Raw genomic sequence first — 15,299 nt, forward strand, 5'->3', positions numbered from 1 at the left:
CGCTACCAACCTTGGGAACTTAGTTGATATGTCTCTTGTACATGTAGTCACATTGACTAACTCACTCACCTCCAAAGTGAAACACAACAATAGTGGGTACTGCTGTTAGGCGGTACAATATCTGGTAAATGAGTGCTACCTACCCAGACGGGGTAGCACAAGCGGCCTACCAACAAATTAAAGTGCGCCTTTTAAAAAATAAAGATTTCATTTTATCAAATTTTTAAGTAAGTTTTACTACTTCTTGTTTTTTTCTTCTTTTATTTTACGTCAGCCGAATTAATGACGCGATTGTCGTTTTTAAGACAATTCAGAATTATTTTTATTGTAAATTATAAGTTTAAAAAATGATTATATATAAAATCTAAAATATAAATTAAGAATTTTAATAACTAACACAAATATATTGCGGACTATAGTTTGATTTGGTTTTGAAATCAGCGCATATCAACATATAAATCTATTGTGAAACTACAATAATTTAGCACACGTTCTCTGGAATTTAGTAAAAGAGCGGCCAATTGCGAGTCGGACTCGCCTATTAAAGGTTCCGTAGCAGCAAGTAACATAATATAAAAGTTCTTGTAGTTCGTTGTAAATTTGATCGATGTTTTAATAAAAGTGTATTTTTTTAAATTAACTTATTGATTATAATGTGGTACCTAAATTATAGGATTTAGATCTAACTATATGCGAGCCTATATCGGCTTGTGATAGCTAAACAAGCTTATAGGCACATTATTAATATTATAGATTTATTATTAGAAAATAATGGTTCACGGTTTATGTTTATGAAATTATTCTTTTTTTATTTTTGAGTTGATTGAATGAAAGGTAAAATGCGGTTTATGATTTATGACGTATTAAAAAAAACTACTTACTAGATCTCGTTCAAACCAATATTAGGTAGTAGGGTTATTTTTCTATTTTTGTGTGAAAATCTTAATGCGGGTCACAGAATACATCTACTTACCAAGTTTCAACAGTATAGTCCTTATAGTTTCGGATAATATGGCTGTGACATACGGACGGACAGACAGACAGACAGACAGATAGAGAGACACGACGAGTCCATAAGGGTTCCGTTTTTTGCCATTTGGTTACGGAACCGTAAAAACGAAGCAATAATTAAATTTGGTTTCAGTATCCTTTTAGACATTGGCACTGTATGCGCCACCGGTCTCAATTATATTGATTCAGAACCACTTTAAACACCACTACAAATACTAATACACCACTACTGTACTAATAATAATTGGCAGTAAAATAAATATAAATTGCGTACTCCACTGACACCTATAGGGTTGCACAAAGCCTTTTCTACTGGTAGGTATTGAATTTTATATAAAATAATCAGACGGACCACCAATCACCATCTCCATAGACATTAGCACTTTAAGAAATATTAACGATTCTGTACAGTGCTAATGCGCCTTGGAAACTAAAGTCTCATATCCCTTTAAACCGTAACACAAGAATATTAAGAATGGCTGGCATCTACATTATCTTCATAATACGATATGTACTAAAAAGTAGTATAAAAACCGGGTTATTACTACAACAACTATAAGGGTAAAAAACTCATAAAGTTGTGTGTAAAATAAACATCGGTGACTAGACTTTTATCAAAACAAACGCAAGCGTATTTATTTACAGATACATAATACAAGTGCCCTAATTAATGTTTGATCATTTGCGCGAGTGGTAGATCGACAGCCAAGTTCACGAAATCGATTCGATTTGCTATTCTTCAAAATATGCATTTTAGTACATCAAAAAAGTATAAAAATATATTTGGGTTGCAGTTAATTTTATCTGTTTGTGTTTTTATTAAATATAATGATGATTTATATAAACATATATGAGCAATGGCACGCACAAATTGATAATATGTATGTTCGCTAATACATTCCAGTGCACGCCCGATACTTTCTATTATTAATCGTTCGTTTAAATATAAAAGTACCCCGAAAGATTATACAAATTTTATTATTCAATGAAATTTTACCGCGAAAGTCTGTAATCCTGGAAACCTAACGACTTTTTTAAGATTTATAACATAAAAAGTGATACTTTGACTTGAATTACAAATAAAACTATGTTTATAGTGGGATCATTTCTGTAGGCTTTTAATGTTATTTTCAAATCATTAATATAAATTGGTATGAATTTTCTACGAGCGTTCTCTTTAACAACGTAAACAATAACAGTTGAATCACAGGTATGTGCCAAACCATAATCTAACCTAAATGTATCTTCAAATGATAAGCTATCATTTGATGCTACTCATACTATATGAAAGTTCCATATCTTTGCTATAGATGTTCTAAGCGTAACGAAACTCTATAATTGTAAAGTATGTAAGTCTATCAAATTTTTTTTATTCAAAACATGAATTTTGCCTATCTTACCCGTTTGGATAATTATGTTACACGAGTTTCATAACATTTAGGAATGGAGCCATCAGCCACCATCTTAAAAAACATAAATATCAGAAAACGTTTATTCAGGACAAACATACATTGCAAACATAAAGAATAAAAAAAAAAACGTTTAACTTAAAAAAAAAAAAAAACTTTCTTATCTTGACAATACTTTTATGGGTGCTAAATATTCATATATTGAAAAATATTAACTTATTTTATAACTCTTTAATCGCTTATTTTAGATTTAGTACTAAATTAATAATATGTAGTACATTTTCAATACATAATAAATTGAACGAGATCACTAAGCAAACCACGTTCGTTTATAAGTAAATAATGTTTAATTACAAACTATTTATTTTTTTTAAATTAATAACAAAAACAAAACTTCAAGAGTCGTTTATAAAATATACAAAATTAGTCGTAGATACTCACTACATATGATGATATATACCAAGCTATAGCGACTATAGTGAATTGATTCAAGACGCATCGTTTGACCTAGTTATGGGTCTAGAGCTATTTTGGAAAGAGTACACCAGCTGCATTCGTTAAAGCCATCGTGACCCGGTTTTTTTAGTTGAGTTCATCCTTTGTTAGATTGCCACTAAATGTCCATTTCAGTACGATAGATAATCTCAAACACTTACAGATAATACGTACAGTGGTTTTAGCAATGGAAGAACCATCATCATTTGACCCAGTTTTGGAGCTCTAGGCTATTTCGGAAAGAGCGCAATTCCTGCACCGCCATGATGACCCGATTTCGACCGTGGATTCTCCTTTCGTTTTATGTATTTTCATCATTGATGAGATCTAAATAAATACTTCTAAAATTTTATTGTGGCTCCAAAAATATTTAGCTAATTAGCTTCTCAGTCTCATGCTAAGTGATAAATAATTCCTTACAATATAATAGAAATGCTTTCTTTGCTATTCACTCATGAATCGCAAATATTGTACGTTGTTTCATTCTATATGTAATTATTTTAGTTTTACTAAAGAGTTTTTTATTTCTTATTCCTTTGGTAAGGCGAATTAAATAATGTATCGATAGTCATAGTCAACAAATATTTTATGTTTCCATATACTGAAAAATATATTTATTTATTTAAACGATAGCTTTACTTTTAAATACTTACTGAACGAATTTGATTTTTGATTGAATTTTTAGGTTTCACATAGCTCAATATTAAATGATTTGAAGTTTGTCGAAAATGTCAGGGTCGCTATGCAAAAAATAAAACCTTTGAAGGCCACGACAGGCTTTAGAACATTATTTTTTGTGGCATATTGAATATTAAATCGAACCATGTGAGGTTATAGTAATGTATTCAAATTGAATGCTCTTCGATTGGCGCTCCTCCCAAATTCTCTTGATTCAATAAAATCAAAAATTCAACTCTGCAGAACGTACCTATTTAAACACCAACAACAATTCTAATTTATTTTTGAATTAATTTTATATCGCGAAGTTGATAAAAAAAACTCATAAAATCAAATTTTGTTTTATCAAAATATGAAATTTACGAAAAATCCCATCCTATCAAAATAATGTAACGTTTTCCTTACAATATAAATTGTACACCTGGAAGTAAGAGTAGATATTATGTATGTCATAATAAATGAATAAATGATTTATATTAATAATTTTAATAAAGAATAAATCTTCTGTAAAAATATGTTTTAAAACGAAACTGAGCTCAAGGGCCTCAATTCTATCGACTATCATGGCTTATTGTCTTCCAGCCGGCAGCGCAGGTGGATAATTGATCGAGCAAACAGCGTGGAATTTGGTGAAACCGTTACGCAATGCATTTTTTAGGGTCTGGTGGGGGTAGTCAGCGCTTTTCAGAAATTACAGGGCGGGAGCGGGGTGCGAACGGCGGGATATGACGTTCGATTTAAAGGGTAGGCTGGGGTGGGTAACGGAGCTGCAGGGCTGTTGACGGGCGGCCCGCGCGTGCGCGCTCAGCGGGGCTGCCGCCGCCCGATTTCCGCACGAACGTTGACAGTTCGTCCGGACTTCCTCGATACCGCGCGTCCGCGGCGCTGTACGCCTGTACCCCAGGCGATCCAGCCCCGCGCTGCCTGGCTGCCGGCCAACCTGCCCCGTGCCCCGTGCACTTCGAGCGACGCCGCCGCCGCTGCCGCCGCACATGGCGTATTGACGGATTATTTGTTCATGTAAGTACCGGGTATTATATTCGCTGTATGTGCTTTATTTTCCGGATTGATATTTAGACCCTGTGCTCGATGTAGGTGATATTGATAATAATTAATTATTATCGGTCGCACCATTGTGTCCCGTGCAAGTGTTTTTGTGCTAGAAATGTTGTTGTGTTTGTTTTCGTATGTGAATGGTTTACTTTTTGTGGTCGTGCAATTAATTTCGGTGTATTATCCCGAAATAATGTGTTTTATGTTCAATTATCTTTCTGAGTGCTGATTTAATTAATACTGAGGACGATGAGTGATGATGAATATAAGAATTGTTTTTGTTATTTCAATAGTTTCACCTAAATTAAAATGTTTTGTTCAATAATGTCATATTGTAAAAGTTTTATTATTTTTTATGTTTAATTAAAATAAACGGCCAACGGCAATAACGGCTTTTTACGTTAAAAGTTAAATTAAATATTATACCAATCATTTTTCTTCTCTAGCCTATAATTACACTAGTTTATAAAATTGATTGGATAGCATAGTATATTACGAGTACATAAATTACATTATCTTTTAAGAAACTTTATTTATGTACTTACTCTGTAACTGTAACGTTATGTATGTTTGCAAATTAAAAAATACTTAATAACTGTTATTGTTTGTATGAAAAAAACAAAACATATTCGGGAGAAATATTTATAATGTTTTTGTTAAAGATTTAATTATCAAATAGAAAAATAACGAATTTTACTAGATATTTACTCATTTTATAAGCAGAATATGTGTTAAAATTTACAGTATGTTTTACTAATTCTTTTATGAAAAGCCATTGTCTATTTATCAAGTCAGTTGCAGAAGTTTGGCATTGAACACTACGCACGCGCTTGTGTTTGTTCAGATGCGATCGGTAGCCATATTCTTGAAAATACTTATGCCTAAGAAAATACTTACTTAAAAGCCACTATTAAAGAGTGCCTTATAATTATCCAATTAATTGTAAGTAATTAATCAAGCCAATACAGTTACACATTCAATTTTTTTTTAGAATCAAGGGATCGAATGTATTCCGTTTCTTACATTTTGTTAATTATTTACGTTTTAAACTTAATTTTGTTTATCTACTTAATTGTTATTTTTTGGCATGTTACATTTATGCATTTGATATTTAAATTAGACATTTCTATAATAGACGAGTCTACTATTGTCTATGATTACCCGTAATCCACTAAAACAATTATTCAAATATCACCGGTAGTTGGCGTTACTTGCGCGGTAATAAATGCGCGTAAACCTTTATTGCCATCGTTAATTTAGCCCTGATAGCTATTCGATATACAGCTTAAACATATTTTAATATGAAACATGTTCAGTCTGCTATTTTTTTTTAAAAGGGAAATCTTAAAATTTCTGTATACCCACTAATCGATTAATCGATTTAGGATTATCTGTTAATGTTTTTTATATGTGTCATTCGCGTGAAAACTACCGATCGTATCGGTTTGAGACTAAGGCCAATCGGTGCGGAATCGTCCATTGCTGGTTAAAAGCTATTAGTTTTTTTTTATTCTGTTGATCTTATTTAATTCAAAACCGAGCAAAGCGAGCGTTTAACAGCTAGTACAAAATATTATAGTATAATAAACTGTCATTAAAGTGACATTTATTTATTTTAGTTTGACTTCTACATGATGTTTTTAGCTTTTAAATTAAGGATCATCGCTACGCTTTTAAATAAAATAAATTGATGTCATAGGCCTAATCATTTTTTTATTTGTGTGTACCAATCCGCCTAGTCTGATTACATGATAGATGCAATGGAATCGCTGTGAACGATGATTAGATAACAGATAAAGAATTTGGTAAACCCTTTTGTGTACAGGTTGATTTGAAAAACTTTAAAACAAAAAAAAACATGTATATCATCATGTATATCACACAGACGATTTGGATTTAAATTTCGAATATATGTAAATGTTTGATAAAGTATTTGTTTTCAAATTAGATTTAAAAAAAATAGATATATAATTTATTTTATTATAAACCATGTTCCATTCTATTTTTTCATAATGGGTCCAAGAGCTCATAACTCGTTATGTTTATTAAAATTTTAAATTAAGCGAATATGTAAATAAAACGCGAGAAAGACAGGTTCTAAATTAGTATAAAATCATATTTAATACAAAAATCTGTGACGATATATGAATTCCTTTAAACATTTTTGGTCGTTTTTAGTGCCTAAAATTTCCACTATTCCATATAATATCAAAACGCTCAGGGTATTTGTCTTATTATTATATTAGAACTTGGATTTAGCACTATTGTGTTTCCAAAACGAATTATTATATTAGAAAACAGATTTATTGAGTTTAAATTTAATTAATTCGAGAAATACTAATAATTTATTTATAATAGAAGTCTTCTTTTGGCTCACCTGTGTTCTAATTCCGTAACGTTATCATAATTCAAATGGCCTTGCTAACAATGATAAGAAAACACATTCGATGTTTAATGTATTGTTCTTTACACTGCACTTATGAATTTCATTACGGAACCCTAATGTCGTAAATTGCTTATTAAATGCATTACACGTTTAAATAAATTAATGCCTCATAATTATTATTATGTTTTATTTTTTTACCGTATTTTGTTATGACGTCACGTTTACGTCATTAATTAATAGATTAATAGATTTTGTAAATTAAATGTTTATGAAGTTAGTCTCGAAATTGGTGGTGAGATTGGCATTTGTTTTCTATTAAAATATTAATTAAAAACATTAATCTTTCGTGGAATGAAGAAAATGGAAGAAAGAAAAACGTTCAAATCTCAAAGTTGCATATTATAATGTTGTATAAACTTATTTTTTTTATTTAATTTTATTAAAAACGAATAAAAAAAATAATACGTCAAAAGATTTATTCGTCAAAATAAATAAAAATCTCTATTACGTTTTCTATGGTACTAATGTACGCTGATAAACAATAATGATAAGCATTTGAGGAACTAATGCCATCAAGGTCTCTTATAACAAATTTGTGCATCATTTTGATTTTAGTCCAGTTTTATAAACATCATTATGTCATGCTGTTTTTTTTTCTTTTTGTTTATGCGTAAATGTTACGATGATACTTGACGCAGGGTTGCTTGATGCAGGGTTGTCGATATCAATTTTTTTTTTCGAAAGTAGAATTAATTTCATTTTGACTAAAACTCTTTGACCTGACGGATTTAAAACTATTTTGAACAAATGTATATGTGGTTATAAATATCTATTTGTTTAAAATTATTAAGAACCTATAATAAATATAATCATAGGTCATTTTTGGATATGAATACGCGCAATTTTACCTTGATTTATTTAACTGGTAATATATTCGTAGTATTTAACCCGGTTTTTCGGTTAATAAATATTCAACATGCATTGCTAGTCGACTTGCAGTAAATGATTGTGTTCGAGGTCATACATTGGCTCTGAGTTAAAATTGTGAAAATTAACGAAACCTTGAAGCGAGACCGATCACGGGAAAACTACGAACGCGGTAGACGCGACGTGTGCAGAATCGGCTGCACTGCGACGACGCCCGCGAGGGGCGCCGCTCTAGCCATCTTTTTTTCATTTTGCGTGCGTCTTTTTTTGGCAGCGCGCGTTAACCTTGGATTTTTTCATAGCGAAGCGCTGCACGTACGCGCGCAAGTTTCGGATAGTCGTAGAGCGTCCCCCACTCGGCGCGTCCGAATTTTCTGCATTCGGACGTTGTGAGAAGTTTTCGGCGGTCGCATTCGCGAGCGAGGCTCCCAACGGTTAGGAGCGACGCGGTCGTATTTGAGATACTGTGCACAGCGCACGACGGCGATCGGCGCCAGCGCGCGTTGCAATATGCGGAAGTGAGGACGGACAGCGCCCGCAGCACGGTGCTAGTGTTACTCCAGTGATACACGCAGTGAACGCACATTCAGTGATACGAACTATGATATTTGTGAACGGCTCGCGTAGAGCACTAATGGTTTTGTTTTAATAAAATCAAGGACTGTGGAATTTGTCATTCATGGAATCGAGGAAAGTATTGTTACCATAATATTTTAATGTCTTTTATTATATATGCGACTCGTTACGATGAGCCTGAATAATGGTTGTCTCATTTGCGAGTCAATCTAGTTTCCAAATAAGTATCGGAGTATGCAGCCTTTGATAAATACTTGTTGACACCCTGCGGCATGCGATAAATATTTAGTGTACACGGGAGTACGGCAGATTACGCCTTAAAATGCACGCTTCAGAGGATATTTTTGCACACATCTCGATCGCTTTCCTGGTTTTGCATACACGTGCTGCCGCTTCGGGGCTATTGAACTTGATAATGAGACAACCGTATTTCCTCTTTTTTTATACACCTATATTGCATCACTAAACTTTTTGCACGATCTTTGCAACCGGTTTCAGACTTTTCTTTTTTATGTATAATCGCGACCGAGTGCTTACTGAATGAAATTTTCGACTCCAACGTTCGTCGATTTGGGCCCGTGTAGTTGTAAAACATGATTTTAATAAATTCATCAAGGATCCAGTTTAGCGACAATGTTCGGTAATAATTATTATGGTGAATAAAGCGCGCGAGTAGGCAAGCCCGGAACCACTCCGTGAGGCGAAAACTGGTCCTACGACGCATTAACATTTGCATAGAAACTGTCAATGTGGCCCCGTGGTCAACTATTAGCACCTACCGCGGCCGCCCGTCCGCCCCGCGCTTGTCTCCGAGTACTGCGCCCGCGCCGCCGCGCGTACGACACACGCACTTTGTAGTACCTATTCTGATCGCTTCGAATAGGGCTTAATAATCATTAAAATGAAATACGAATAATTTGTAAATGTGTTACTTGACATGTGTATTTATTACTAATTGTTTAAGAGTGTGAGTGAAACATCTGTTTCATTAAAAGAAATATAAGTTTATAATTCGTTTATATTTATATAGTTACAAAACTTCATTTAAAATATCACTTAATTTGATATTTATAAGGCTTTTCATTCATGAAAAAAAATAACAGTGAATGATCTGATCTTCATTTAAGGTTGCTTAAAAAATAGATATACATTAAGTATATTTATTATCTCATACCTATTATCTATTAATTACATAGGTATTTACATTTAGTTAGAAAAACTATCTTCAAGGTCATAATATTTTATTTTAATTAAAACCAGTTATTCGAAGGTCACAGATAAACACACTAAAATAAACCGGCCCTCTAACACAAGTACCTAGATACATAACTATTCCATTAAATTATAAATAGATGCGATACACAAAAAATTATAAGATTCCTAAATATCTCAAGGAAGGCGTTGGCGCCAACTTCATATCCAACGTTTGTGTACTTTAAATATAATCTATACAAAAATAAATATCGCTTATTTAAAAAAAAACACTATTCCTTTGTTTGTTATTGAGCAACCTAAATTATTGGCTACTGGGAAGCAAGTGTTGGTACGAAGGTCGTGTACTGTATTTATGGCGCCTACAATTTTTCTATCGTGAAACTATTCTGACTAAACTAATAAGTATGATGATGGACTTTTAAACAACGTCTATTATCTATTATTGTATTTTTTTTTTCATAATGAATGCATCATTGTATATTTTTTATTTTATGTGAAGCTTATCCGTTGGTAAGCTAAGACTTAGCACGTGGAATTCCTCAAACCGTCAATGCACTTGGTAATATTCGATTAAATTTTGTTATGAATACGTATTAAGCATTCAGCGCGTACGCAATTTATACTTTTTTGTTCTCACGCCTGAGTATTTGAATGGAGTATGTAATTAAATTCGGTTGGTTTTGTGTGTGATCTAAAATTTACATTGTATTTGTTTTTCATATTATACATTATAATATTCATTTATGCCAAGAAGATATATTAACTCCATCTTTGTTGATCTGTCAAATATAGTAAGTAGTAATAATATAGTTGATAAGTTGAATAGAATAAATTTATTATTTTATTTATAAACAGAGGCAAGATGTAGAAAATACTTATGTTATAGTATATATTTAATTATAATACCTACAATTTTATTTAAATAAAGATTAACATTAAGTCTTTAAATATATGCAAATATAGTAGGTATAAAAAACTGAAATATTGTATGACCTTGCGTATTTAACACATGGTGGTAAGACATCATTTGTCCGTCTTGGTAGGTACCACCCACTCATCATATATTCTAACGGTGACTACTTAGTATTGTCGTGTTCCGGTTTGAAGCCCGAGTGAGCCAGTGTAGCAAACTACTCGAGGTAATAAACATCTTGGTTCCCAAGGTTGGTGGCGCATTGGTCAAAATAGGAATGATCAATATTTCTTACAGAACTATATATATTTATAAAAAATATATGTTAAACGTTCACTATTCAAATACTAGTGAATAAAACACGTGGTATCTTTGCATTGAGATAACCTTATATTTCATAGGCATACTGCAAAGATAAGAGTTTGATTAGAGAATCATTTTTAGTATGAAACTATGATAAAAAATCGAAATATACATGTAGCTGTTTTGTTATATTTCGTTAAATTTGCTTTTTTTATTAATATAACTTGGCAACTGCGATATTTTATCTATGACCGAGTCAAAAAGAGACTATAATGTATCTTAGAAGTAAGTAGTAAAAATTAAACACGATTCTACTAATTATTTTCTAATGTTTGTGAATTAATTCAATTTTATAATTAAATAAAAATAAAAAATCTTTTAATTAATATGCAACAAAATCAAGTTACCCCAAAAAAATATATTTTTTTGTCTCTAATACTAAAATGGGTTCTTTCAATGTTCTTTCAATGAAATCTTTTCTTTTTATGTTAAATATAATTTTATTGTTTAATTAGTTCGATTATTATCATTCTGTTGAAAATGCAAATTTTATGGTATTCTGCCAAATTGCGTTGGTAACAAATCTACTAATTAAAATAATCGACTAAATAATTCTTACGCAACTAAATAAGGAAACTAAAGTATGAGAAGGATAATAATTTATTTTAATAGGTTTTAATCTATTTTCAAATACGTATAACTTTTGTGTGAATTTCTTAATGTTTTTATATCGGCACGTCCCAGCCCAGCGGTGGGAGAGGAGGGGCATTGGGAGGTACAAGGACATCTCGGAGGGCCTTCGAGGCGCGACGCTTACGTAACAAAACCAAGGTCGCTTCGTATTCAATGCGTTGGTGAATAAGCACTGCGGCCTGCGTGCAATGTAATATGGCTTTGTTTAAACGCTCTAAGTTAAAAGCTAACTAGGCAAATTGTACTATTTTAATTATATAGATTTGACCTTTAATTTTATAGGCCTATATATTTTAATATATATAAAGTATAGTATGATTTATATTATAAAATTCTGTCCTGTATATTATTATTAAAAAACAATTTGTATTTTAATCTTTTCGTATGTATGTAATGAAATCTAGAACTTTGTGTGTTAAAATGTGCTATGACTACTTTTTTATAGTCAGGGAACGACAAACGAAACATAGTATGGAAATTCCCTTGAATACCTATTCCCTATTTTTTTTCATGTAAGTTATTATAGAAGTTCAGAAGTATAAAAGCGTGGGACTAGGCGTGGATCGTTAAACCCTATGCTATTTCCAATAAAATATTTTAAATCAACTAGGTAACCTTAACTTGTTGGCGAAAAACAGCGTATGGTCTACAGCTCATATTAAACTTTAACGTAATCCCTTAAAATATACTTAGGATAAGTAAGTACTATCTCAATAATTTGTTGAAGACAAAAAAACATTGTACGATATATATAAACACTGTAAGTGACATATTTTGTCAATAGTCAATGCTTCATTGTTCAGCTCTGGTAGCTGGACTCCAGATACAGATGCCGCCATTTACAAGTTACCTACAGATATCTACTAGAAAACCAAAAATAAAAATTATACCAAAGCTATTTAAATATAAACAATAGTTAAAACTACTAGTGAATAATAACATAGTTTTTAGCTGAAATATATCGCATTGATTTAAATATATTTTTTAGTTATACTTAAATAAAACTTATCCTTATAACATATAATGGTAAAACCAAATTAATTTAAAATAAGTATATCGTACATTCACGTCATTAATACTATCATAATGTCGGAGGGCCTTTTGGTTCGATTACGTAATAGTTTTTCAAGGCTGTTTAAAGTCGGACCGTTTTAGGTTACATTTTTGTATATAAATATACTTTTAAGTGCATATCGTTAACACGTCGTACCGTAACTAGGTGTAGTGAATAGGTAATATGAAAAAATTTGTTTTGCCTGTCTTACTTTATTGATAATGACAGTTTTAAATGTCAAAATATATTTCCGTTCCATATTTAAAAAAAAAACATAAATATATCAACTGCATATGAAAACAATCTTTATGTTGAGGTTTAACTTTTGAAAAAAGAATTTGAATTTGCAATTGTAAAAAACTTTAATCTTTTATTTTTAATGTGGCACTAGATGCAAGGAAGTATTTGTAAAACTCTTAATGTTTAAAAAATAACTAAATGCAAAATTCCTTATTTTATTTCAAAATAAAGTTTATATATTATTCGATTTTCTGTTTTATATTCTATTGTATTTAAATACTATTAGTTGCATATTAAACAAACAGCTTAAATTGTTTTCTTTGTCTTCATGTGCTTCAATGCGTCAATCACTTTTAATTACATACATAAAATGTTTTTAATAATCAGACATTTAAGTGTTATTACTTATTTCTGCTAATTTTGGAATGAATTATATTTGAAACTTATAGGCCCTGGGGCAACAAACAATTGTGGCCCCTAAATAAACTTAACAATTATTTTCAGTCTTCAAAAGAGTAGTTTTGAATGAGTCATCCGATTTCAAAAACTCTGCCACATTTTTCATTCATCACGAAGATACGGAATAGCCTTTAAAATAAAGAAAGGTTTATCGTGGACATTAATTTTGCAACGTCATTCGAAATACGGTCGAGCGAATGCGTTTTCTATGAACGCTGCCTTAACAGTAAGAGATATACGAGTATGAATGCGCGATGAAATAAAAATCCGCGATGAACTATGCCTAAAAATCTGTTAGTATGTTGTACAAGTAATAATAATTTAATTAAAAAATTAAATAATAATAATTTAATTTAAATAGTAATTTATAAAGTCACAAACCGTTTGATTATAACATTCAGTAATTGAAGTTATTTGTCGATAATAAAACAGAATACTTTGCCAGTACCATTGCAAAGTATATTGAATTAAATTCCGTTGAAATCACCGTGAGGACATTACTTTCCCTCTCCGTTACTCTTTTAGTGTCAATTGACCAACCAGTGTCAAATATACGTCTGCGATAATAGAAATAATTTAACAATTAAAATAAAAAAAAAAATTAAGTCGTTGTATAATAATTAATACGTAAGTATTGCACAGTATTACTCATTTTTAAAATAATCAATGACAACGAAGTAGATAGAAGGTAAAACAATTATAAAATAATAGGTATCTTCTATTAATCTATATTCAATACTAATATTATTATTAAGGCAAAAGTAACTTTGTCTTTTTTGTAAAAAGTTTGTCTGTCTGTCCGTCTGTCTGTTACGTTTTCACGCCTAAAACATTGAACCTAATTTGATAAAATTTTTATACCTCAAAGAATGACTAGAATATGTCCTACATTACGTCTTCGTTTTTAAATCAAAACTTAGACCTCAACAGTCGGGTGCAAGCTAGTTTGTCAGAAAATGGTTTAAAAAATCATTGATAATAAAAAATATAGATATCAAATTTTGAAACATTCAAATTCTACAGTGGATTGGTAATAGTATACTCCTTGTTAGCTCTACTCGTGTAGACATTGTTTGAAACTGGAAACTCGTCTTGCGGCAACTAGTCAACGTTTTTGGCTTATGGGGGGGCTTACTTCTCCATTTAATCCGTTCATCTAGAATTTTTTCTGTTACGACTACATTTTTACACAAAATACATATATTTGTGGCTATATATATTTAGTTTGGATTAAGGTCTCACATTAAACGCTCATGGAGTTGTTACTTTTATATAAAATGCAATAATAACAAACATCAATACATTTGGCCAAATAAACAACATTTGATATCGCATTGACGCGATATCATTGGATTGATTGATTGATCAATCTATGACATTATTCATGGATTTGCGAAAAAAATGCGTTTCGAACGTCGACGAAGCTGTTATCGGAATTTATTAAAGTGGATAAAAGTAGTTAAGTGGAATAGTGTTGTATTAAAAATTATATTAATCATGAACTGTTTGTAGTGCACTATCTTGTTTGTTTATCTTAATTCCTTTTTCGTTTTCGTTTTGAATACGTTAAAATGACGGCGTTTTTTTAGTATTGAGTGTCGCTTGTGCCAACATGGTGTCAGATTAGTGCGTGAAAGATAGCAAAAAAAACTAATTAGATTATACGTGAAACGACTAAAACGTCATTATATCCTAGAACTAGAAAACCGGCAGCAGCTCGGAGCATGACAGCATCACAGAACATATTCTCAGCTTTAGGGCTGATTGCAAATACACGCAAAAATTAAAAAAAATGATTATTTATTATTTATTATAGTATTCCCTTTGCTTTTAAGATTTGCGTGTCGTTTAACCCAAAGGGGCGCTCCTTCGTGAGGTCTATTTAGA

The 15,299-nt window shown here is 31.4% G+C and overlaps 1 protein-coding gene across 3 annotated transcripts in view; it reads left to right on the plus strand.

Moving 5' to 3' along the window:
- The first annotated feature begins 4,469 nt into the window (after positions 1-4,469).
- Positions 4,470-15,299, plus strand: part of LOC125077102 (zinc finger protein chinmo) — a 49,142-nt gene continuing 38,312 nt past the window's right edge. For 2 of the 3 annotated variants that reach the window (XM_047688903.1, XM_047688905.1), the window contains exon 1: positions 8,311-8,649. In XM_047688903.1, coding sequence (XP_047544859.1) covers positions 8,639-8,649 — 11 coding nt within the window. In that variant the 5' untranslated portion in view covers positions 8,311-8,638. Of the gene's footprint in view, positions 4,614-8,310; positions 8,650-15,299 lie in introns of those variants that run through there. The other variant, XM_047688904.1, reaches the window with a different exon arrangement.

Source organism: Vanessa atalanta, chromosome 3 (genome assembly GCF_905147765.1).
Source record: "Vanessa atalanta chromosome 3, ilVanAtal1.2, whole genome shotgun sequence".
NCBI lineage: Eukaryota > Metazoa > Arthropoda > Insecta > Lepidoptera > Nymphalidae > Vanessa > Vanessa atalanta.